Source organism: Nannobrachium achirus (assembly GCF_963921795.1).
Source record: "Nannobrachium achirus genome assembly, chromosome: 22".
In the NCBI taxonomy this organism is placed as follows: domain Eukaryota; kingdom Metazoa; phylum Chordata; class Actinopteri; order Myctophiformes; family Myctophidae; genus Nannobrachium; species Nannobrachium achirus.
Window position 1 is genome coordinate 32,799,085 of NC_137829.1, and position 25,089 is coordinate 32,824,173.

Consider the following 25,089-nt stretch of genomic DNA (forward strand, 5'->3'; position numbering starts at 1 on the left):
ACTGAAGTATAAAACATGCACGCACGCACGCAAGCACGCACGCAAGCACGCACGCACGCACGCACGCACGCACGCACGCACGCACGCACGCACGCACGCACAGATACAGAGTACAGAGGAGGGGCCCACTCTACCTAAACATAATATTTCCTCTTGATAAGCTCCCATGAATTTTAACCCATTTAGGCCTACGATTATTGACTGCTTTAACTATTGAAAAATAGCAGATATACAAGCTCACAGCGCGGCACCGAGTGCCGCGCTGCGAGCTTGTAGATCTGCTATTTTTGAAAAATCATGATATTTCTTTGCAAGTCTTTGAATATATCTATTTAAAAGCGAACATTTGTAACTCAAATATTTGCTTCTGGGTGGTCCCTGGAACAACATATTTTGAGATGGGGGTCCGCGGCCAAATACCTGTAATTTTGGGGGTCCTTGACATGAAAAAGTTTGAGAACAGCATGATTTAGAAGAAGGATTTAGAAGTCGGGTCAAAGATCGGGTCAAAGATATTCAAAGACTTGCACACATTTTCTCGGTTTTTCAAAAATAGCAGATCTACAAGCTCGCAGCGCGGCACTCGGTGCCGCGCTGTGAGCTTGTATATCTGCTATTTTTCAATAGTTAAAGCATACTCGGGCGCGTTCCAGATATTTGAGAGTTAAAGGGGAGCGTTTATCATTTCCTCTCTTGCTGTTTGCCAGCCCTGTCTCCTTGGGGATGTCCTAACAGACTGCATGATAGCGCTTTTGACTTTTTTTTTTTCTCGCAGCAATTCCGAATTCCTTCATTTCCACAGGGTGGAGCGAGTAAAAACAAGAGCATAACACAAGAATTCGGAGAACGGTCAGAGAATTATTAAACAAATGCCGCTGCCAATTTCTCATTAACGCTGCCATGAGAACGTTCTCCTATAAAGCAGCGATCCATCACGGAGGTTCCACAAAGCCATGATGAACTGAAACAGATGATTCACATTTACAGCACCTCGTTTATGCATTCATATTATAATGTAAGCACTGATAGTCATTTTAGACTTAATTAATTGTCTCAGCCAGGGCAGTCTGTTTATACATTGAGTGAGTGAGCGTGCGTGCGTACGTGCGTGCGTGCGTGCGTCACAAGTGTATCTCAAGAACCGCCTGACCGATCGACGTGAAACTCGGCGTATGAGAAGTCAAAATAAAAATAAAAATCCACAGTATATGGCGTAGCATGTCATCAACATGATGTCAAGGTACTGACATCATAGATATCCTGGTCTCCATATTTGCGCATGCATCACACAGAACTCCATATATGGGCAAAAGAAAAAGAGGGTCACAGACAGACAGATGGGTACAATGGGTACTGTAATGCGTACAACAGGTATTGCATAACTGGCATACATTCCCGCCTTGCATCGTACCCGACATGCAAGTAGACCGGCACCGCTAAGTTGTCAACCACAGCATTTCAATGTAATCAGCAAGTAAAGGTGGAAAGAGTACTGAAAAGTACAGTAACTTTTTTAGTAAGAGTAAGAGTAAGGGTTAAAGTACTAGTCCAGGAAAATATGCTAAAAAATAAGAAGTAGCCTATTTAAAAACTACCTTTTGAGTAAAAAGTAAAAGTACTTTTTTTTTTTTTTTACATTAATTACATGTTACACGTTATCGGTTACCTAAGCTGTCCCAATGCGAAGTCATTAACCAGGAAGAGAAAAACACTAATCAGAAAACCACTTTTAATAAAAATGTTAAGAAAATATATGTAAACTGTATGTAAACGATACACACAAATCAAGCGCTGCAAATGATGGAAAGAAACATTTTTCCCTCCTTCTCCAACCCTTTGTTTTAAGGGCAGCTTGCAAACATAATCCTGCACTACTGCCACCTGCTGGAAACCAGCAGTCCCATATTGCTTTCATATTATATCAAAAACCTGAATTTACTTATTTACTGAATTTAAACTACTCTTACTTATTGTCCAAATGAAAAGTAACACGTATAAGTATTTACTTTTTAAATGACTCAAAAGTAAAAGTAAAAGAATTTAAAAATTACTTTAAAAGTACAGATCCTCAAAAAAGATACTCTTGAGTACTTTTACTCAAGTATTTTCCACCTCTATCATCAAGTTTTATGAACCCAGGTCTCACACATGGGAGACATACTGTAGCTTCTAGCTCTTCCCTACTTGGTCAGAGGAGATATTGAACTTATGCACTCTACATGTCAACCAGTAAATATCTTACCCAATGGAAGACATCTAACCACTGCAGATGTGCTAGCTTTACTTTTCAGGAATGGTATTATGTGAAAGCAATGGATCCAAAAACGTTAACCACGTTCACTTTCAAAACTAGCGAAAATAGCCCATCTACAAGCTCACAGCGTGTCCCCAACTTATTGTGAGCATGTAGATCGGCTATTTTCGCCACAAAGTCGGGCATTAAAGGACTAGGAGTAATACAGACCAAAATAGGCCCCCCCACTGAATGAGAATCTTTCCACAGACCTTTTTACCTTGTTAGGTTGATATGCCTCATTTCTGCCCCTGTTCTGAGATCTGTAGATTAGTCCCCACTGCTAAAACGGGCTTATCGTTTCTATCCAAAAGCGCCCATTTCGGCCGCTTCAAAAAAAAAATTTTATGAATCGTCCAGACATGCTTCCTAGACATACCAGACACGCTGTTGTAGCCTGTGAAGGGTTAATAGCCTGTTTAACAGGGCTAAGGAAAGCGATGCTGCCTCGAGCTCTCGCGAGATTCTCGCGAGACTTCCGCTCTAGCTCTTGGAGCGAGGCAGGAAGTGGCCATGCTCATTGCTTTGTTTACATAGAATGCACAGAGCGTCTCGCTAAAACACCGTGTGTGGTGTCTGTATGTCTGGACGATTCATAAAAGATTTTTTTTTGGAAGCGGACGAAATGTGCGCTTTTGGATAGACGATAAGCCCGTTTTAGATGTGTGGACTAATCTACAAATCTCAGAACAGGGGCAGAAATGAGACATATCAACCTAACCAGGTAAGAACGTCTGTGGAAACATTCTCATTCAGGGTGGGTCCTATTTTGGTCTGTATCACTCCTTTAATTCTCACACACACACAAAAAAGAAAAGAAAAAAGAAAAAAGAAAACACGTGGACATATACGATTTCCACCCGACTGCAACAATATGTTTTATTCATCAAACTGCAGCTTTAGCAGGCAAATGCAACACTGTGAATTTATACTGCAGGTGTAGCCATCAGCAGACATTAGCATCCCCTGTAGTCCACAAAATGATGACTAAGCAGCTTTTCTAATACCATGTCAGCCAATTGGGTCCGTCATGAGATTCTCGTCCAAATCTATCGCGTCAGCTTTTAGAGATATTATCATATACCAACATGAGCAATCTGTCAACAGCTGCATGAATGTGTGAATCTAGTGTTATAACTTGGTGTTGCACTCTTACCTTGACTTCACATTTCTTGTGGCAGACTACTCGACACACTGGAGGTAGGGAGAGAAACACAAGAGAGGAAACACGTGAGTCCACAGTTCATGGGGAGAGAAAACAGACACGGAAAATAACTACATTTACAAGTAGGGCATTTACCAAATATTCGTCACTATTCGACGTTGTTCTCCGAAGTCGAATATTACCTTTTTTAATTGTATTGTTTTCTCTTTAAAAAATATATCGTTTATAAAGCTCGGCTAGATAGAAAGAAGGCGAAGGTTAAAAGTATCCCACGGGTTCTCAAAACAGGCTATCCAGATTTGCTGCCGATTGTGATTTTTCTTTTCAAAAAGATTTTTGGGGGGGGGGGGGGGGGGGGGGGGTGGCGCAGTTCAGGCCAAAGGTGGTACTGCAGCTGAAATGCTCTGAGAGCCATTCAAAAATGAGAGAGGCTCTCTATTCAGGAGTGGTAATTTAGCCTCAAACCTTTTAAAAAACGTTTTTGGGACATAAACAATATGACATAAATACTTTTTAAATGCATGGTGTATCACCTTTAATGCTCTATACCAGGGGTTCTCAAACCTTTTTAGGCTGTGACCCACAAAATAAACATATTTGAACTGGGGACCCCCACCCTCTTGCTTACTTAATATTTGACAGTTTGTTCAGTCCTGTCGAATATTCGACTATTCGAATATTTAGAGGTTGAATAATTTGAATACTAAACATCACTATTTGTGAATGCCCTATTTACAAGTACATTTACTCAAGTACCTGTACTGTACTTGAGAACATTTCGAAGAACTTTTATTTTACTTGAGCATTTCCTTTTTTATGTACAGGATATATATCGACGTTGTCGGATGGAAACCTTGTCCAAAACCGTTTGTTTTGTATTTATCATTTAAAAAATGAAAACAGCCGATCTACAAGCACACAACGCCTCGCACCGCGAGGCGTTGTGTGCTTGTAGATCTGCTGTTTTCACTACTTTTATGCCACGGCCTTGTATGATGAAGCAGCTAGGGCTTTGCTTTGTGAAAAAAATTACAAATTTTAAACTACTGTCGGGTTTCTGCCCGACAGTGACGATATACTTATGTCAAACTATACGATCTACTCCACTATTTCAGACTACAGCTTCTATCTTCTATTTTACTAGTTACGTTTGCCGATTTAGATTATTAATAGCTACAAAGCGTACATTAACCAAGTAAGCCCTATAATTCACCCTTTGTTAGCCTTCTGGTTGGTCCCTAGCTGACTGACCAACCAGCAGGCTCTAACTGCCTTGTCCCGCCCTGGTTCCGCCTTTTTTATGTTGAATTTTCTAAAACATAATTTTTTTAGATATAAAAACATTTAAAAACATGCTGAGTCACTATACTGTCACTGAGCAGCTCCATTTTACTGAAACCAGGTTTGAAATTATTGAACACAGAATAACAAAACGAAGCAACTGAATTAAGATGGTAGTGGATGGAGTGTCCCACCGAGTGTCCCACCAAGACACAGCAACCAATGGGTGTGAAGAGGGGCGGGACAACGGGCGGGACTTTACAAAGGGCTATCTGAAAAAAGCCAATCTACAAGCTCACAATGCATTGCATGGCGTGTGAGTTTGCCACTTTCGGAAATTCGTTTTGACAGATTTGCGTAAGCTACGTACATTTTTTAAATGTAAGTATATTTTGATGCCAATACTTTTGAGTAAGTGTACAGGACTTTTACTTGTGTTTCTACATTGTGGTATTACTATAGTGTCACTACTGTTACTTAAGTAAAAGTCAGAGAGGTACAGCACGTCTTCCCAGGGGTGTTGCACCAAATTCTGGTCCCTGGGTACAAGGATTCACTGCGGGCCCCGCACAATTATTATGTGCTTTAACTATTGAAAAATAGCAGATAGTAGATCTGCTTTTTTTGGAAAAATCGTGAAAAGTCTTTGAATATTTCAAATCCTTCTACGGTTTTTTGAAAAAACTATGTTTCTACAGTATGTCATTGCCAGTGGTGCTCAAACTTTTTCATGTGAAGGACCCCCAAAATCATATGTATTTGGCCACAGACCCTCATCTAAAAATATTTAGTTCCAGGGACGCGCCCAGAAGCAAAATTTTAGTTACAAATGTTAGCTTAAAAAATACCTACTGTATATTCAACGACTTCACACATTTTCAAAAATAGCAGATCTACAAGCTTGCAGCATGGCACTCGGTGCCACGCTGTTTTTCAATAGGTAAAGTATAAAATAATGAGGGCCCCTCCACCTTGGGCCATAGTAACTCAGCCCCCCCCCCCCCCCCCTTTGTGACGCCCTTGCGTCTTCCTCCACAGAAAAATAAAGAAGACCTTTTGAATAATATTACATTCAAACACTTCCATGCATAATGAATCATGACAGTGAGCACTTGATGAGGGGTTATGAAAATGCATGGGCTCCATTCAAATTCCACAGCATGTTTGTTCTGTGGTCAAAGTCAAATATTATCTCCTCTTTGCAGGCTGATTCTGCCCAGAGTTAAGATGTGTGCTCCTGGGATAGTGTCTCTGTCAGTGGTAAAAGTAACTATACGTTTACTCAAATCATGTACTTTACTTGAGTAGCCTATTTACTTTTACTACGTCTCAGAGAGTAAGTAGGAGCATTTACTACAATAATGTGACAGCTTTAGTTATTAGTTAGTTATTGTAGTTTTACTCAAGTCAAATTGTTAATAGAGAGTAGAGACTTTTACTTGTAAAAGGGTGCACAGTCACATCTAGGGCTGTCACGATTATGACATTTTACATGACGATTAATTGTCACTCAAATAATTGCGATTAACGATTTAATTGTGTTTTTGTCGTTGACAATTACATCTGTTTGGCTTTTAGGCTTTGAGGTTACACATGGTGGATATGACACATAACCTAAATATACAAAGAAATTACTGACATATTTGACAACTTTAAACTTAAACAAGAACATTGATAGTGGAAATAGCAGATCTACAAGCTCACAATACATGTACATGGAAACGATTATGACGATTATGAAAAATAATTGCGATTATGTTAAATAATTGTGATTAGACAATTATGTATTAATTGTGACAGCCCCAGTCACATCGCACTTTTATTCTGTTGTATCTATGAGGGCGGATTCTGCCAATGCATTTCAATGGGAATGGAGTGTTTTCTTTTTTTTTGCAGAAATCCACAACTGGCAGCAAACTGCAAACCACTCCCCCCCCATTGAAATGCATTGGCAGATTCGGCCCTCAAGGTGCGGTGAGTCTGTGCCCTGACAGAGCATTGGTATTGATACGTTTACTTAAGTAAAAACATGCAAGGACTTCTTCTAGCCCAGCGTTAAGGTTGGCACTGCTGTGTTATTGGCTCTGAATCAAAGGTCTGGTTCATTATTGTGCCGCAGTGTGCAGGGATCCATCTGCCCTACGGCTGATCCAAAACGCTTATTTAGGCCTAACCTATAGAATAGGGCTAAATCAGAAATAAGCCTACAAAACAAATATGTTGCTACATACTGTACATGTACTGTAAGCCCCTCCCAAACAGCAAAATGTGTTCCCGGCCTGAATGGGTTAATCACTTAACCACTTAAAACCCATACGTTGTTGAGCCCAGTCCCTCGGGGCTCTGTCTCAGTGGCGGCTCCAGGGGGGGCTAGAGGTGATGAAGGCATAGCACCCCCTATGCCCCCCCCCCCCCCACCCCACAAACCCAATACTGATGAAAAATATTTAAGGAATACATAAATAAAATGTATATGAATATGTGAAAGACAATTGACTGACTTCTATGAACCATACTATAAAATCATACTTTTTATGCTGGAAAGCATCTTCAGCCTAAAAAAAACCTTATCTGTTTACCTACAGTCCTCAGATTTGGAGCTGGAAACTGCCAATGATCTGGTCTGTTCAGTTATCCATAACCTAGGTGCGAGTGAATCACGTTTGTCATATTAGTACTATTCATTATTGTTTGTTGGCGAAATGTATTAGCCCCCGCTCTAAAAAAGCCAGCTCCCCCATAGCCCCCCCAGTCACAATTCTCTGGAGCCGCCGCTGCTCTGTCTGTTTGGTTCCTAACTATCGTTTAGCTGGGGACCCCCTGGAACTCCCTCAATGACCCCTTTGAGAAATCAACTCCTTCAAGGACCGCTTGGAGAACCAATGTTTTAGGGGGTAAAAAAGAAAGTCAGCAAACCGTCTTTAATTATCTGGAAATAGCCAATGAACAGGCTTACTGCTTACAGTAATCTTCTAGATCGACTATTTCCAGTTAATTGAATGTATGCGATGTCGCAATGTGACACATTGTAAGCTTGTAGATCGGCTATTTTCAGGCAGGTTTGATCAATTCAAGGATGATTTCAAAATGCTTGTCTTTTCGCATCAATGCAAGAGCATGCTAATCTTCCAGGAATTGAAAGGCTGTAGTTTTAGTTTATGTTAGCTTAGAATCCCCGTTGATGATGAAGACAGGTTTAAGAACACACCAATGAGGCAAAAGTTGTGTTTCCATTAAGCTTATTCGAATTAGGAAGTGACCTATCATTAAGTCGAAAAAAGAAAAATGCACATTTTGCCTTTTTCCATTCACTGATAAAATGCGATTCTTGGAAGATAGTTAATGAAATAAGCAGTCAGACAGGCGCTTTTTTTTTCAGTCAAGTGAGACACATTATTGAACATGCACTCTAACCCAGGGCTCTTCAGCCTATAGATTTCACAAGATAAGAAAAATCCACCTCCTCCAAGCGCATAAATGTTTTTGCGAATAATGAAAGTTTATTCGAATTTTGTGTTTCCATAAAAAGATTTATGCGCAAAAATTAAACGGCTTCATGGAAACGCAACTAAAGAGTGAATAAAAGGAAAACGAGCATTAGTAAGGACTAATTATGTGAAGATAAGGCTGAAAGTGGTTGTAGTGCTCGTTTAATTTCAAGGAAGGTCCACAATGGAAATGATCAGCACTGCAATGCTGTACGCTACGTTCTATGGAGCCCGGTTTCATTATCTTTGTTGTTTTCAATGGCGGAATATATTGTTTTTTGTGCAAACTAGGACGTACCAATGAAAGCGGGACAACAGCAGCTGTGCTGCTCTTTCTGTCTAGACCACTGTTAAAACATGATGACTTCAGCGGAACCCACGTTCAAGTTCTTAGTCACCACATCAGACCACATAGCCTTACAGAAGTGTTTTAGATAGATGCTTATCCATAGGAGACTCAGACATAACTACACGATTCACTCCTTCCTCCAACCACACATTGTTATCCAGACACAACAAAATGTCTGGTGACAATTTCATTTTCTAATCTATATTTATCCAGGGAAAGTCACCCTGGCATTTTTTAGATCGGTACGTGATTCTCAAAGTTGTTCTTATCTCAAACACCCCCAGTTTGATATGCATTAGGCCAGGGGTCTTCAAGGACCCCTTAGTGAAGAGAGAGATGAAGCAGGGACCCCCACAACCTTGTGTACATGTATTGTGGATTCATGTCAATTTGTGTTTTCAGATATGTAACCACTTGAACGATTACTACTTAATAAACTTGAACTTTCACTGTACTTGGTCTGCTCTATTTCCCCTCTACATATATAAGTAGAGGGAAATAATACATTTCTGATAAAGTTCTCAGAATATGGACAATTGGGTTCAAGTGCATGCATATAAAAAAGGAGAAACGAGTTTCTATCACACAAAGATTTGGAGGACCCCCTGTAGTAACTCGGAGGACCCCTTGGTGTCCCGGACCCCCTGTTGAAGACTCTTGCATTAGGCCATGGACCCACCCTTTGTTTTTGTTTTTTATCTCTGGGCCCCCCTGTGAAATCCTATGTGTTCATTTAAATTCATACAAATGGAACCAAACAAGGCTTTGGTTCCATTTGTACACTCTCAAGAGTCCCTAACTACTGTAAACTTAAAAGGCACTTTAATACTTACAGACACAACACTAATGGATTTTAAGACACAACTCAAGTTTCTGATAACAAAAACAGACTCCTTTAAACCCAAGGAACTTGAATGGACTGGAAAGGTTCACACAACAGAAACAGCACGGAGAGAGGGGAGAAAGTAACTAAGTAAGTACAGCACATTTACTTAAGTACTGTACTTAAGTACAATTTTGAGGTATTTGTACTTTAATTGCGTATTTCCAATTTCCAATACTTTTACTTCTACTCCACTACATCTCGGATCCAAATATTGTACTTTTACTACACTACATGTATTTGAAAACTTTAGTTACTAGTTACTTTAACCACTTTAGCCCTATATTATACCTACGCTATTTGAAAATAGCTGATCTACAAGCTCACGACATGTCGTGAGCTTGTAGATCAGCTATTTTCAAAATTGTTTTACTTCTGATAATACAAGTACATTTTGATGCAAACACTTTCAAACTTTTACTCAAGTACATTTTGGATTCCGGACTTTTACCTGTAACGGAGTATTTCTGCAATGCAGTAATCGACCACTGAACACAACGTTGGGGTTTGTGTAAAGCTGCCCTGAACTTTTCCCACCTCGGCCCATCGGACCACCGGACCCCCGCTGCATGGGTCTACAAATGGGGGTCAACGGGGGAGAGCACCTGGACCGCCCCCCACCCCTCCCCTCCCCTCCCCCCAGACAAAGGACGGAGAAGGAAAACACAGCCCAGAGGATCTGAAGCAGGCTTTCCCAAATAAAGTAGAAGATTGCACGGTTTAGACTGGAACACTCCGCACCTCGTGCAATGAGTTATTCTTCCTGTCCCCGAGCCGCATTTTTCAAAGAAAGTGTAATATCCATTGTGATTAGTTGTTAAGGCATTGATTTAAAGTTGGACGAGGGCCAGACCCTGCGTTGTGTGTGAGAGAGAGAGGGGAAAGTTATAGTATGTCCCTCTGGCTCTTTGCTCCGTAACATGTAGAATGTGTATGTACCCTCAACATGTTTGCTTAGCTTCTGCTTAGCTTCCCTTTAATCACGTGTTACCTCTGAAGGGGGGGGGGGGCAGACCTCCATTCAGAAACACCCCCACTTAGAAATATCCCCATTCAGAAATACCCCCACTGGGGTTAGGGTTAAGGTTAGGTTTAGGTGACACCTCCATTTAGAATAATGGAAGTCAATCTTCTGACTGGCAATGTTTCTGAAGACAGTAGGCTATTTAAGCTTTGGACGGCTACGGCAGATGACAACGCTAACCGGAAATGATCAGCGCTCGATAGATAAACCTGCCGCCGTCGCGGCTGTCTCCACTATGGCAGAAGCTACCTTTCCACGTAGCGTCTACAACATCGGCTGCACAGACACGTCGCCATGGGAGCCAAAGCGCTCAGTAAAAGGGGTGGGACCCCGTCGCCGACGGCTGTTTTGCTTAACGATTTGGACCGCAACGGTGATTGCGTCATAGCAGCCGTAGTCCCAGCGGTAGTAGAAACGGGCTCCTTAAATTCCCAAATGTTTTTGTGGCTGCTGCACTCAGTTGTTCTCAACCTTTTCTGAGCTCCATACCACTAGCAAACAATGCCCAATATATACCCACCCCACTTCACTTCCCCACAACAATATATATTATACACACACACCATCCCCATCCATCCATCCATCCATCATATAAGAATGCATACAGTAACATAGTCAATTCTATTTAAAAGAAATCACACCTAGTGTGAAGTGAGCGGTGCTATTTATGAGTTAATTTCATTAAGCGTGTCCCGTGAAGCTTGGCCAATGTGACCCTAGGCGTACCGTACAGATGTCCGTACAGATGTTGGAGCTCAGCTCCTTCCAGGAGCAACGCAACAAAAAAAAGGAATTATTAATATTTAGCATTAATGATCTTAAAGCTGGATTTACTGTATGCTGTTAACGTTGCACACTGGAAATAGCAGCTGCTCTTAACAGGGCTCCAAGTATGGCTGTATTTAATTTTGATGAGTTTGTGGCTGATCCGGCCCTCGCTCAGTTTAACGACCGTACAAAGAGAGATTTACAGGTATAGCGGTGGATAATTACAGTGGCCCTGTTTCAGAAAGCACCATTACATCTCCCAACTATAGATATGATCTCATCCTCGCATCAGAACAATGGGATTTAGGATCACAACCGGCAACGTTTTCCCTTTAATGTAGATCACAGTAGATCAGGTTACTGACTATATCAGGGGTCTTGTTGAGAGAGAGATGAAGCAGGGACTCCCACAACCTTATCATAGATTCCATATAGTTTCATCGTTTGACAGCACAATCATCAGTGTATTTTGGATTCATGTCATTTTGTGTTTTCAGATATTTAACCACTTCAACTGTCAATACTTAATAAACTTTACCTTTTCTTACTTAGTCTGCTCTTTTTCCCCTCTGCACTAAACCTCTTTGCCGAAAATAGACGATCCACAAGCTCATAAGCTTGTAGATCTGCTATGTTATGAGCTTGTAGATCTGCTATTTTTGGCTAAAGTTCTCAGAATATGGACACTAGGGTCCAAGTGGTAAATATAAAAAAGGAGAAAAAGGTTTCTATCACTCAAAGATTTGGAGGACCCCCTGTAGTAACTCTGAGGACCCCCTAGGGGTCCCGGGCCCCATGTTGAAGACCCGTGGCCCATATGATTAAGAACATCTCACCTTGAAACAAAATGTGTCTACATACTATAAATGATCCCTGTGAATCTGGGGGAAAGCCGGAGATTTATTTCAGTTTAGCAAACATTTGTGAACTCTATTTGACCAAAAGAAACAAGCTGGTGGGCTTAACCCACGTCCCTAAGGGGGGTGGGGTCGCAGCGCTGAGCCACCGAGACTGGGGGGGGGGGGGGGGGGGGAAGTGACGACCTCACTGTTAAAATATAGAGCCAGGAGTGTAATTACTTTTCACGGTATATTTAGTTTCTATTTCGGCACTCCCGGGGACTATATTTGCACTTGGGGGGGTAACATTTAGGAGTCAGTTTGACTTCTTAATTAGAGACCTTCAAACGTGGGGTGGCACCCTCCAACCCCGCCGACGACACGGTCCCAGGAAAGCTCTGGTTCCCAGGGTCACATTTAAGCAGAGTTCTGGTGTACTGTACGAGGGAGGACTAAGTCGCCCATAGGGCCCAGCTTTTATTCCACACAGTGGCGTCAGTTCAGCAAAAGCTAGGGTATGGCAAAGATGGGAGTCCTCATGGAAAAGAGGCATTACATTTTGTATAACACAGTTCTATTGTGAAAATAGCAGATCTACATGCTCACAACGCCTCGCGTTGCGAGGCGTTGTGAGCATGTAGATCGGCTATTTTCACAATGTCTAAAAAAAACGAGTCCGTTTTTTTTACACAGGTTTCTACGGTTTCTTGGGCTGGATATGGCAGCCTGGAAGGGTTGTTCAAGTGCAGCTAAACTTGGCATGTTAGTAAACGTGCCACAATTAATAATAAAATGCATTGTACCTGTGCAGCTGACCTGCGGAACCTGGGAATATACCATTCTGTCAAGATGGGGAGAATACAAGTGTGGAGAATATAATTATAATAGCTTGTTAAAGTGATCATGTTGTAACATTTTGCATTTTTAGTTATTTTTACTGTAATTTAACAACATATTTACATATTTACAAGTAACCTTTATTTTCCCCCCTGAACCCAGGGTATGGCAGCTGCATACCCCTGCCATACCCAATTGACGCCCCTGATTCCACACTGGGACACAACACAATCCATGATATACAAGCTACGAAAAGGAACCCATTCCGTCATACCGTACTTAGAGCCCGATTTACACTTTGTCGTAGTCATGGGGTGAAAATAGCCGATCTACAAGCTCACAACACGTGTGAGCTTGAACCTTATGAGCTTGTAGATTGGCTATTTTCATACACATTAAGTGTACATTAAGGATTAGTCTGGAACATATCTTCCAACGTTTCATAAGAAAATAGAGCAGCTTCAGAATACAGAATAACAAAGAATAGCCGTTACAAACAGTTAACTGTTAACTTAAGCTTTACAGGTACAGTATAATGTATACTGTCTGTTATGTGTTGTCCTCCCCCTATGCACTACATGTCGGGTACACAGAACCTGACAAAGCCGACTATAATTATGAAAGTTAAGTCTACAGTTTATGACTTGCTGTGTTTGGCGGCTCTCCTCTTTTGAAGACGAATAAACAAGAATGTGTACATTTGGCGTCACGTCTACAAGGCAGACGCGACGAGCGTTTCGAATATGCAGTCATTACGTAAGTCTCGCCTTGTTTTTATAGACGTGAATTCAAAAGAAAACACTGCTGCCATTTTTTTTGGGGTGGGAAAGGCAAAAAAAAAAAAAAAAAAAAGAGGGAGAAAAAAAGGACCATGCAGCCTGTCCGTCATGACAATGTCCAGTCCCGTTCCCAGCACGTGAGAATCCCACCAGTAAACAAGCCTGAGGCCACATGGGACAGAGCAGGACTTCCATATTGGGTGTGAAAGCAACGAGGCCGGCGAGCCCAGACCGGGGTTAGGCTTTACCTTGTTAGGAAGTCAAGAGCTCTGGGAGAATAAACAGAGCTGGAGAACCTGGACGTGGAGAGGAAGAAATGAGGCACACACAGGAGGAGGGATGGAAGCCCTGGAAAGACGGCCATGATGATGCCAGAGGAAGAGAAAGGGGGAGGAAGAGAAGAGAAGATGGGAGAAAACGAGAGGGGACGAGGGGCCAGAGGACGAGGGGAACGAACAGAAAGAGAAAGGGAAGGAGAAATAAAGAGCAGTGCTAGACAGGGGCGTCACAAGGGGGGGAAAGTGGGACTGAGTTACCAGGGCCTATGGTGGAGGGGCCTTAATTATTTTATACTTTAAGCTATTGAAAAATAGCAGATCTATAAGCTCGCAGCGCGGCACTCAGTGCCGCGCAGCGAGCTTGTGGATCTGCTATTTTTGAAAATGTGTGCAACTCTTTGAATATATGTATTTTTTAAGCGAACATCAAATTTTGCTTCTGGGGGGGACCCTGGAACTAAATATTTTGAGATGGGGGTCTGTGGTCAAATACATATTATTTTGGGGGTCCTTCACATGAAAAAGTTTGAGCACCACTGACATAGAAACAGGTTAAAAAAAAAAAAAAAAAAAAAAAACCTTAGAAGGATTGGAAACATTCAAGACTTGAAGATTTCAAGATTTTTCAAAAATAGCAGATCTACACGCTCACAGCGCGGCACTGAGTGCCGTGCTGTGAGCTTGTATATCTGCTATTTTTCAGTAGTTAAAGTACCCAGGGCCCAGAGTTTGGTAGCGACAGCCCTGCCAGACAAGCAACAGAGGAGGAGGAGCAGCGACTACACGCACGAGGGACGTCAGACAATTTAAGGACGAGACAGCGGCCGCGGGAATTATTGGCCAAAGCCATAAGCAAGACGGTTTTGGTCTGAACAAGAACATGGTTAAGGACCTTTTACACTACAGCAGCGGAGCATTGGCTGCTCGCTAGCTGACTCAGAGTCTGTGGAATGCTTCCCAATAAGAGAGAGAGGGAGGGAGGGGTTGGGGGCTGGAGGGGGTTGGGGTGGGGGGGCTGCTTCCTTCCCTCGGTCCCTTGGAATGAGTCGGCGTTCCCACAGGGCTGGGCTGAACCCCGGCTTGGAACACGGAACACAATCAGAGGGCAGGGCCGAGCCACTTCCTCACTTTACAGACCCCCACCCACCCAAAGTCTCTCCTCCGTCAATGTTTCCCTCTCTCACTCTCCATCTCTCTCGCCCGCCTCCCTCTCCTCAGCCTCTCTCTCTCTCTCTCTCATCCATCAGTGGTGGAAAATGTACATTTTATTTTTACTTAATAGTATCAATACTGCAGTGTAGGAATACTCTGTCACAAGCCAAAGTCCGGAACTCAAAATGTACTTCAGTAAAAGTCTAAACGTATTGGTATCAAAATATACTTAAAGTACAAAATTAAAAGTACTCATGACTCATTGTGAGCTTGTAGATCGGCTATTTTCAAATGGCCGAAATGAATATAGGGTTGGAGTGGTTAATGTACCGGTATGCATTGTATATTAATAGTAATCAAATATACAAGTAACTAGTAACTTAAAGTTTTACAATAATTATAGAGGAGTAAAGTACTAAAGTAATACCTCCCTCTGAGCTCTAGTGGAGTAGAAGTAAAAGTACTGAAAATTGAAAATACCTCAAAAATGTACTTAAAGGCCCGCTGACACGCCCCAAAATTATATTAGAATGATACAGTAGGTCACGTGGTCTCTCTGAAAACGGTCTGAAATACTCTGAAACTCATGTCAGTGTAATCTGCCCCTCGCCCCCCAACAACACTGACCAGTACAGTAGTCTAAGTACAGTTAATGAATTTGATTGGCTTATAATTGCGCATTCCCACAATGACATCATAGAAATATTAACTCATATTTTAAGATGACTTTTTAAAGTGACAGCACCCTTTTAGGTGACAGTATCCCCTTAAGTAAAATAGTAGAGTAAATGTACTAGTAAATTTACTTTACACCACTGTCACCCATCTCATCTATCTCTCTCTCCCCCCCTTCCTCAAGCTCTCCATCTCTGTACGTTCCTTCCTGTCTCTGTCTTGCTTTCGCAATTTCTCATACACGAGCTCACACATGTGTGTGCACCGTGCGCGTGTGGGTGTGTGTGGCACACACACCACACTTACAGTAAACAATAGCGTGTACATGCTGCCACCCATTTCTGCAGCCGCCCACTCATAACTCTTAGGAGAAAAAAAAAGAAAAGAAAAGCTCCTCTCTTCTAATGACTAGGCATTCATCAAACTCGTTAACGTCTAAACAATTACAAGAGTGCCTGCAGGGCGCGCACGCACACACACAAACACAGGCCTGCTATTGTGGTATAGGCATCAGGCTGAAAGCTTCTGTCTTGTTAGGCCACTTGAGCAGACCTACAAGTTCACAAAGCACCGTGAATGTGACATGTTGTGAGCTTGTAGATCGGCCTTTCCCGGCACATGACTATGCTGTATGACAACTGCACTGCACTGCACTGCATTGATACTGTACTGCAGTGGTCCCCACACTGGGGTGGTCCCCAGATGATTAGCATAATGAGCCACGTTATCTTCTCACTCAACAGTAAACAACCCAACATACAGTATAAGTGTATACAGGGTATCTGCACATTTCTAAAGTTACAATTTAATGACTTAATAATACCTTTTTAATAGCTACAGAATTGGCCAAAAGAAAAGATGCAAACATTGTGAGAATAGCCGAACTGCAAGCTCACAGCGCCTCGCAGTGCGAGATGTTGTGATTTTATAAATCGGCTATTTTCACAATGTTTATCTGTGGAACCGAGTCAAACTAAATGTAATGCCTATACCATTCAAAAGTGTTTGTCAGGGTGGGGGGTCCCCAGGTCAAATATGTTTATTTTGGGGGGTCCCCAGTTCAAATATGATTCTTTTGGGGGGCCGTTGCAGCCTGAAACGTTTGGGAACCCCTACTGTACTGTACTGTACTGTACTGTACTGTACTGTACTGTACTGTCAGACACGCCAAAGCACCTGTGGGGGATTGCAGAGGAGGAAGTGCCCCGCCCCCAGCTGTTTTGGAGTTGTAAACATCGTGGGAAATTAACACCAGCGGCCCGGGCCAAGCCCTGCATGGTACAACCTTGGCTGAAGGCAGAGCCGCGGTATGTTTGTCCACCGCCCGCCACTTTGGCAGGTAAGCTGACCGTTGCTGTCGTAAACATTGCCAAGCAAGCAGCCCAGGGGTGTCGCACCAGATGCTGGGCCCTGGGTACAAGGATTCACTGTGGGCCCCCCATGAATGTTCTTCATGGGGGGGGGGGGGTTTAAACCATTTCGACTGGGAACGCATTATTACGCCTTATTTTGTGCTTTAACTATTGAAAACTAGCAGATACAATATTACAGCGCGGCACTTGTAGATCTGCTATTTTTGAATATTTCAAATCCTTCTAAGGTATTTTGAAAAACCCATGTTTCTATGTCAGTGGTGCTCAAACTTTTTCATGTGAAGGACCCCTAAAATGATATGTATTTGTCCACGGACCCCCATCTCAAAAAATGTAGTTCCAGGGACCCCCCAGAAGCAAAATTTGAGTTACAAATGTTCTCTTAAAAACACATAATATTCAAAGATTTGCACACATTTTCACGAAAAATTAGCAGATCTACAAGCTCGCGCTGTAAGCTTGTATATCTGTTATTTTTCAATAGCTAAAGTATTCTATGTGAAGGAAGTGTTCGCACATCCACTGGATTCGGATGCAGGTGCGTTGGACAGTGAACACTGAAGCAATCATGAAATACTATTTCATGAACAAAAATCCCGCACTCTGCTCTTGCTCAGCTGCTCGTTTTTATTTCAAATAACAGACGTTTCGGTCCCTCCGGACCTTCATCAATAGCTAAAGTATAAAATATTTAGGGCCCCTCCTCCTTTGGGCCCTAGTAACTCAGTCCCCCCCCCCCACCCCCTTGTGACGCCCCTGAAGCAGCCACACAAAAAGCTCTGCCCTAGCTGCGGAGTAGATGTACGCTAGCACTGTGTGGGCCTTTGTTTTTCGGCAGGCAGGTGGGTATTCTATTCACTATTTGTACGAGTAAAGCCTCTATGTCAAAATGTGCGTCCAACCGAGACGCGGCTGAGTCTGTGTCTATGCACGCGGTGTGTACACAGGCTTATGTGTGCATGCATGTGTGTGCATGCGAAAATCGCGCGCACACACACACACACACACACACACACACACACACACACACACACACACACACACACACACACACACACACACACACACACACAGTATTTTATGTACATTTATTGGGGTCCACCAGTCACTAACCACATCAGCGGATCTCAAAGCAGGGCTCTTGAGGGTCCTTGACATGAAAAAGGTCGAACCACGTAGTCTACATACTGTCTGTGTGCGCGTGTGTGCGTGCGTGGCTGTGCGTGTACTTGTGCCAAGTTGTGCGTGTGCGTTGTGACTCGCTGCGTGTTGCAGTTTGTAGGTATACTATTTCATTTGTTTAATCATGGACTACGTCACCAAGGCTTTGCTTCCCTTCATTACACACTGAGCCCTGCCAGGGTTGGCTCTCAGTGGCTAAAACACACCTACAGATGTGCCATTCCAAAACTTCACCCTAGTGATGGGACGATACGCGATATTATCGTTTATCGTGATAAAAAACCCTCACGATAATCGTATCGTGGAGATTTAATTCATTGATATCGTCCTCCATCATGCACTGGGATCAATTCACCTTTTATTTGCAGAGCTGCATATCCGGTACCACTGAAACCCTCTATGATTGGTAAAAGGTACTACTAACTAATAAAAGGTAATAATATACATACTTGATTCTGTCTTTTTTTCACTCTCTATCAAATGTCTTTGCCAAAAAATAGCTGATCTACAAGCTCGCGGCGCGTTGTGAACTTGTGGATCGGCTATTTTTTGGCAAATGTTCCGCCCCAGAATAATGGATTTTGATTATCGCGATAATATCGTAAATCGCGATTTCTTTTGTCACAATAATCGTGATATGAAATTTGCATATCGTCCCATCCCTACTTCACACATCCTGCCATTGGCAAGACAGTAGATTTTCAGGGGACTTGCAGAACATTGATCTTGTAGATCAGCTATTTGTATGACCTTCTCTGACTGACAAAATTTAAATCTACCTATGAAGGTGTATTCTGCTTTTCAATAGGAATGGAGTGGTTTCTAGCCATTTGCGAGTTTCTGCAAAAAATACGTTCCATTCTCCATAAAGATGTGAAAGGCAAAAGAGGGAAGGAAACCTGTGTAAAAAAAAAATGCATTTTCAGGACATTTTCAGGAAAAGAGCACAGGTAGACCAGAGGTTCTCAAAGTGGGGTCCGGGGGCCCCACAGTGGTCCTTGAGGGCGCTCCAGGGGGGGGTCACCCAGTTAAATTATTGATATTTGTTCAGATCCAAATGGAGCCTTACACATGGTCCATATTGGTTCCATTCAGAGTTACGGGGGTCCGTGGCCTTAATGCAAACTGGGGGTCCTTGACATTAAAACGTTCGAGAACTTTGAGGTGGAGCAAACACGAGTTGCGACCACAAGTCACCGGAGTTGGGCGGTGATAATAGGCTAATGAGGTTTTGATTCAGATTTTTGGTTTTGATTTTTTACTTTGTTTACTTTTTGTTTACTTTTTATTTATTTTCTTCTTCTCTCGTTTCGGTAAAAGACAACGACAACGTGTGTTTGTTGTTCTGGGTTTGTCTGTTTTAGTTTTCCATCACCGTGCGTTCTCAGCCTGTTTGGGTTGAGACAGCTGTTTCCTGGCCGTGGTGCACACACTGTAGCCAGGGCTACTGGAAAACACAACATGATGTGTGTGGACTGCGCGCACGTGACAGAGAGAGTCAGCTGAGCTGTTAACCAGAGCTGCATAGCAACTACAACAAGTACAGCTACTCAAGCACAGTACCTAAGTACAATTTTGAGGAACGTTTACTTTATTTGAGTTTACATTCCATTTCCATTTTTCTATAGGCCTATTTACATGTAGGTACTCTTCATTTCAGAGGCAAAGGTACGTTTCTACTCCACCATATTTAATAGATTATTTTTAAATAGCCAAGATCACAGTTCTTCCACCACTGCTGTTAACAAGGACAATGATTCTCCATTTGTTCATTATGGAGACAGAATGGCAAGTCGACAGTGAGTAATTTCTGCCTGAGGAAAAACATGATCCACGCTTTAGTTTGAGGCTATGCTGATGTAAGAGAGATGACATACAGGCCACCAAGTAACAGAGGAAATGTGAAGTAGGAGAGATGGCCTTTGAACTGAACTAACAGGACTTTACTGCCCTCTGGTGCGAAATGAACGGAACACCACCACTATTCATCTAGAGCAGGGGTCGTTTTCAGGCCAAGGACCCCTTAGCTCTGAAAGAGATGAAGCAGGGACCCCCACTATATACACTCTTAAAAGTGCTGGGTTGATTTTGCTGGGTCATAATTCTGGGTTGTTTGGTAAACTGTAAACACAGTGGTGGGTTGTTCATGCTGGGTCAAAGGGGTTATTGGGGCTTCAATTGTAGTTGAACACCTGGCTGGGTTATTCTTAACCCAGAGGTTGGTTTATTCATTTTCCTGCTTCTGGTCACCTGGTATGCAAAGCATGCTGGGAAGCATTTGTCTAGGTTTCCACGGACATTTGCTAAGCTTTCGGAAGCTAAAAATGCTAAATGTGTCATCCATGTGTCTGCCTTGGCAAGCTGGCTGTCATATGTCAGAATTTCTATTCTGATTATAGTATTTTCACCATTAGTGCATGCATAATTAATATATGCACCCCAATGTTGAATTGCTAAAACTTGGAACAAACCATATATAGGTTAGCATCATATGAGAAGCAAAACCTGAGAATTTAAACAAATGAACAACCCAGAGTATGGTTTATATTTAACCCAGCGATATAGTTAATTTCAACCAATAGCTTGGGTCAAATGAACAACCCAGTGTATGGTTCACATTTAACCCAGCGATATAGTTAATTTCAATCACTATGTTGGGTCAAATGATCAACCCAGCACATGGGTTAAAGGGATCCAACCCAGCACATGGGCTACGACAACCCAGTGCTGGGTGTGTCCCATAGTGACCCAGCAGCTGGGTTACGGTTGGGTTATTCTTCAACCCATTTTTCACACAAAGATTTGGCGGACCCTCTGTAGTAACTCTGAGGACCCCCTAGGGGTCCCGGCCCCTGTTGAAGACCTCTGATCTAGAAACCTAGATGGGAAATATACAGTATGGTTTGATTGATTGATTGATTGATTGATTGATTGATTGATTGATTGATTTTTGATTGAAGACTTTATTAGAAGTTTGCATAGGAAAAGGTACAGTTTCATGACGGTACAGTTCACTGGTACAAGGTCTACTAAAAGGAGATCCATGAAAAGACTAAGCTTATTTCCACAGGAAACCATTTAAGTATCTCATATATAACATTAAATGACAGACGAATAGAACACAGTACTATGCACTAGATATGTAAAGAAAAGAAAAATGAGAGAACAAAAAAAAAAGAGTCTAAACAGTAAGTAAGTAAGTATATACAAAGAAGGGGCAGGGGAGGGTAGGGTTGGGCTAGGTTAGTTTTTTTTTTACCAGTTGCGAACGGCTGCTGCCTGTAAGTGGTTTTTCAGGGCAATTTTAAAGGATGCTAGTGATCCACACTCCTTTATGGCCTTCGGTAAGGCTTTCCACATTTTGGTGGTATAGCAGAAAAAAGAGTTTGACCCTTTGTTGGTTTTGACTCTGGGTTGAAAGTGATCTGTGGCGCTGCCTCTGGTGTTGTAATTATGGACATCCTTAATGTTTATAAAGTATTTTGACAGGTACTTGGGTATCATAGTGGTGTAGTGTATCTTGTACACCAGGCCCATTGCAAGTTGCTGTACTCTGTCATCTACTCTGAGCCACCCCACTCTTAACTGGTGAGTAGCGGTGATGTGAGTCTGATAGGGAAGGTTAAGCAGGACCCTAATTAGTTTATTTTGGGCTGTTTGGAGTTTAGTTTTCAGGGCTTGTGGGGCGTCACGATACCATACGTGGACTCCGTAGTCAAAGAGGGGCTGGATTATTGCACCAGCTATGGTCTTCAGTGTGTTGAAATTGACCATTGGGGCGATCCTCTGTAGGAAACGAGTTTGTTGGTTGATTTTATTTATTACTTTAGAAGTCATCTTTTCACTGGAAAGATTAGCTTCAAGGATACATCCTAAGTAAGAGATTTTGTTTTTTCGTGTTATGACCTTGTCACCCACTTTGATTGTGAAGTTATCGACTTTTTTGAGGTTATGATTTGATCCAAAGAGGATGGACTCAGTTTTTCCCAGGTGAATTGATAATTTGTTGTCATTAAGCCATGTGCAGATCTTACTTAGTTCAGAGTTAAGTGTCTTTTCAACCTGCAAGTGGTCCTTGCCCGAGACTAGGAGAGCCGAGTCATCCGCGAACAGGAACAGGTTGCAGTCACAAGCAGATGCCATGTCGTTCACGTATATTAGGAACAACAGAGGTCCCAGCATGCTACCTTGAGGAACACCACAGCTTACTGGGAGGGGGGGGGGGGGGACAGGGTACCGTTAATCTCCACCACCTGTTCCCTCCCCACCAGGTAAGATTGCATCCAACTCACTGCTGCGCTGTCAAGACCGATGGCTTTTAGTTTCTCAATCAGAATAGAATGATTTACGGTGTCAAATGCCTTCTGGAGGTCCATCATGACCATGCCGCTATATTTGCCGTCATCCGCTTCGCGTTTGATTGTCAGTCACATGAATCGCATTTAAGTGTACAAGAGCACATTCATGGGAGATTGTACTGTTTAAATAAAGTATCTACTCACATTTTGTACTTGAGCAAAAGTATCAATACTACAATGTAGATATACTCTGCTACAAGTAGAAGTCCTGTATTCAAAATGCACTTGAGTAAAAGTACTAAAGTGAAACAATTATTTAGTACAAAAGTACAAAAAGTACTTGTGGTGCAGAATGTCCCATTTCACAGGTTCAAAATGTATTAAAAAAATATTTGGAAAATAGCAGATCTACAAGCTCACAAGCATTTTCAGCTTGAAGATCTGCTATTTTCAAATGGCCGAAATATATAGGGCTGAAGTGGTTACTGTAGGCTATTTTATGTCTTGTCAAAATCTACAAAGTAATAAGTAACTACAGTTTTCAAATAATTGAGTAAAAGTGCAACATTCTCCTCTGAGATGTAGTGGAGTAGAAGTAAAAGCGCAGAACATTGGAAATACTCCAGTAAAATAAAAAATAAAAATACCTAATCATTTTTAATTAAGTACAGTTCTTGTACTTGGTTACTTTACACCACACTGGGGTATGCATCTTCCAACCCACTTTGGTTCCCAGTTCAGGGCAAGACAAAATATATATAATTGGTTCCAGATCTGAATTGAACTGTTAGGGTTCTGAACCAATTCATTGTCAGTGAAAACACTGCTTCAAAATTAGGCGGGGAAAAAAAGAACGGTTCAACTCCGGAGGAAAAGGGGGGGCCTCAGAGTTACAGACCTGTAAAGCCTCTATCAGAGTCCAGGGTGAAGAGCTATTCACCAAATGTTAGGTGATAAGCTATCCACCTAAAGTGAGAAAACAAGTGGAGGCCATCATAGTCAGTCACGGTGAAGTGAAGTCCTATCACTGTGACTGACTGGTCTAGATCGACCAATCAGTGAACGGGGTGATGGGCCGATCTGTCTGATAGTAAAAACAGAGAGATGTGTCGGGTTCGCGGTGGAAAGCTCTTCACCGCGAGTAATGACTTAATGTTGTAGTTTTATGATTTAAAAAGACTACACCGCGGTGGATAGCTTATCACCGCAGTGCCTACTATGATAGGGGCTTTAGGGTCCATTTGGAACCCCCTCAAGGGATCCAGAGGGTACCTGGACACCATTTCGAAAACCACTAAATCAAATCAATACATAACAGGTAGGTGTGACAAACATGGATTTTACCTCACATTTGAAACAGCCTCAGCTCAACCGGCAATGTTCCAGATTATCCACCAGGTGGCACTGTCACTGCACCATAGTGACTTCATAGAACATGCATTCAGGGTCTTTTGCTACACTGAGATCAAGGTAGTGTTTTCTCCAGGACTGTTGGTAGTGGTTGAAAGTGGGGACCTAAATATTGGCATTAGAAGCAGGCCGTGGCCTGAAATCTATTTGCAGAGTAGCTGCTACAGTGAGTCAGAAATGGATGTTGTTACGTTGTGGATATTTAACAGATGCTTAGCAGATTGCGTGTGAGCGTGAGACAGACAGAGGGAGAGGTATTTCCACGCGTGCACACGTGCAGTATCACAGGTAGACAACAGTAGTAGTCGAGAACCCACATGGCCAAAAGCTCAAAGAAAAGAGGGGTACCTGTGATTTTCTGCCGTACTTTTTATTTCAGTTTTATCTATTAGGTTGGTCATTAAGGTCCACAGAATGAGAGGCCTGCTCTGCCGGAAACATCGCGAAAAAAAGTTATGGCCATTTGTATATTCACTGTCCCATTGACTCCAATACACTGTGACTACACAGGAAAAGAAAAATATTAAAAAAATAACAAAATCTACTTTAAGTAGCATGTGAGGGGTCAAACTAGGGGTTCTTCATGATTCTGAATCCATTGCAAGCATTTGTTTTGCATGAAAAACATTCCTTGGGCTACATTTCGACCCGAGAAAATGGTGAAAAGTGATGAGTCATCAAAAAAATCACACCTGTGTGAACTGAGCGGTGGTTTACCCACCTAACTGTACTGTACATATTCTGTGTTCTATATCTATGAATTCTATGTGTTCTAGATCTATGAATTCTGTCACCTCCCCCCCCCCCCCCAGGCTAGTCTCAACAGCACCCTCTTACCCACCCCCCCCCCCCCCCCTCTGTGTGTGTGTGTGTGTGTGTGTGTGTGTGTGTGTGTGTGTGTGTGTGTGTGTGTGTGTGTGTGTGTGTGTGTGTGTGTGTGTGTGTGTGCGTGTGTGTGTGTGTGTGTGTGTGCCTGGCCTGGCCTGAAAACAGCGCCCCTCCCTTAACATGTGTG

General features: G+C 42.4%; 1 protein-coding gene across 1 annotated transcript in view; it reads right to left on the reverse strand.

The window, feature by feature from the left end:
* The window catches only part of tns1b (tensin 1b), a gene marked incomplete at its 5' end in the record, with an annotated part of 487,320 nt that overhangs the window by 323,278 nt on the left and 138,953 nt on the right, over positions 1-25,089 (reverse strand). Inside the window, one exon of the mRNA XM_080752851.1 lies at positions 3,450-3,487. Coding sequence (XP_080608977.1) covers positions 3,450-3,487 — 38 coding nt within the window. The remainder of the gene's footprint in view (positions 1-3,449; positions 3,488-25,089) is intronic.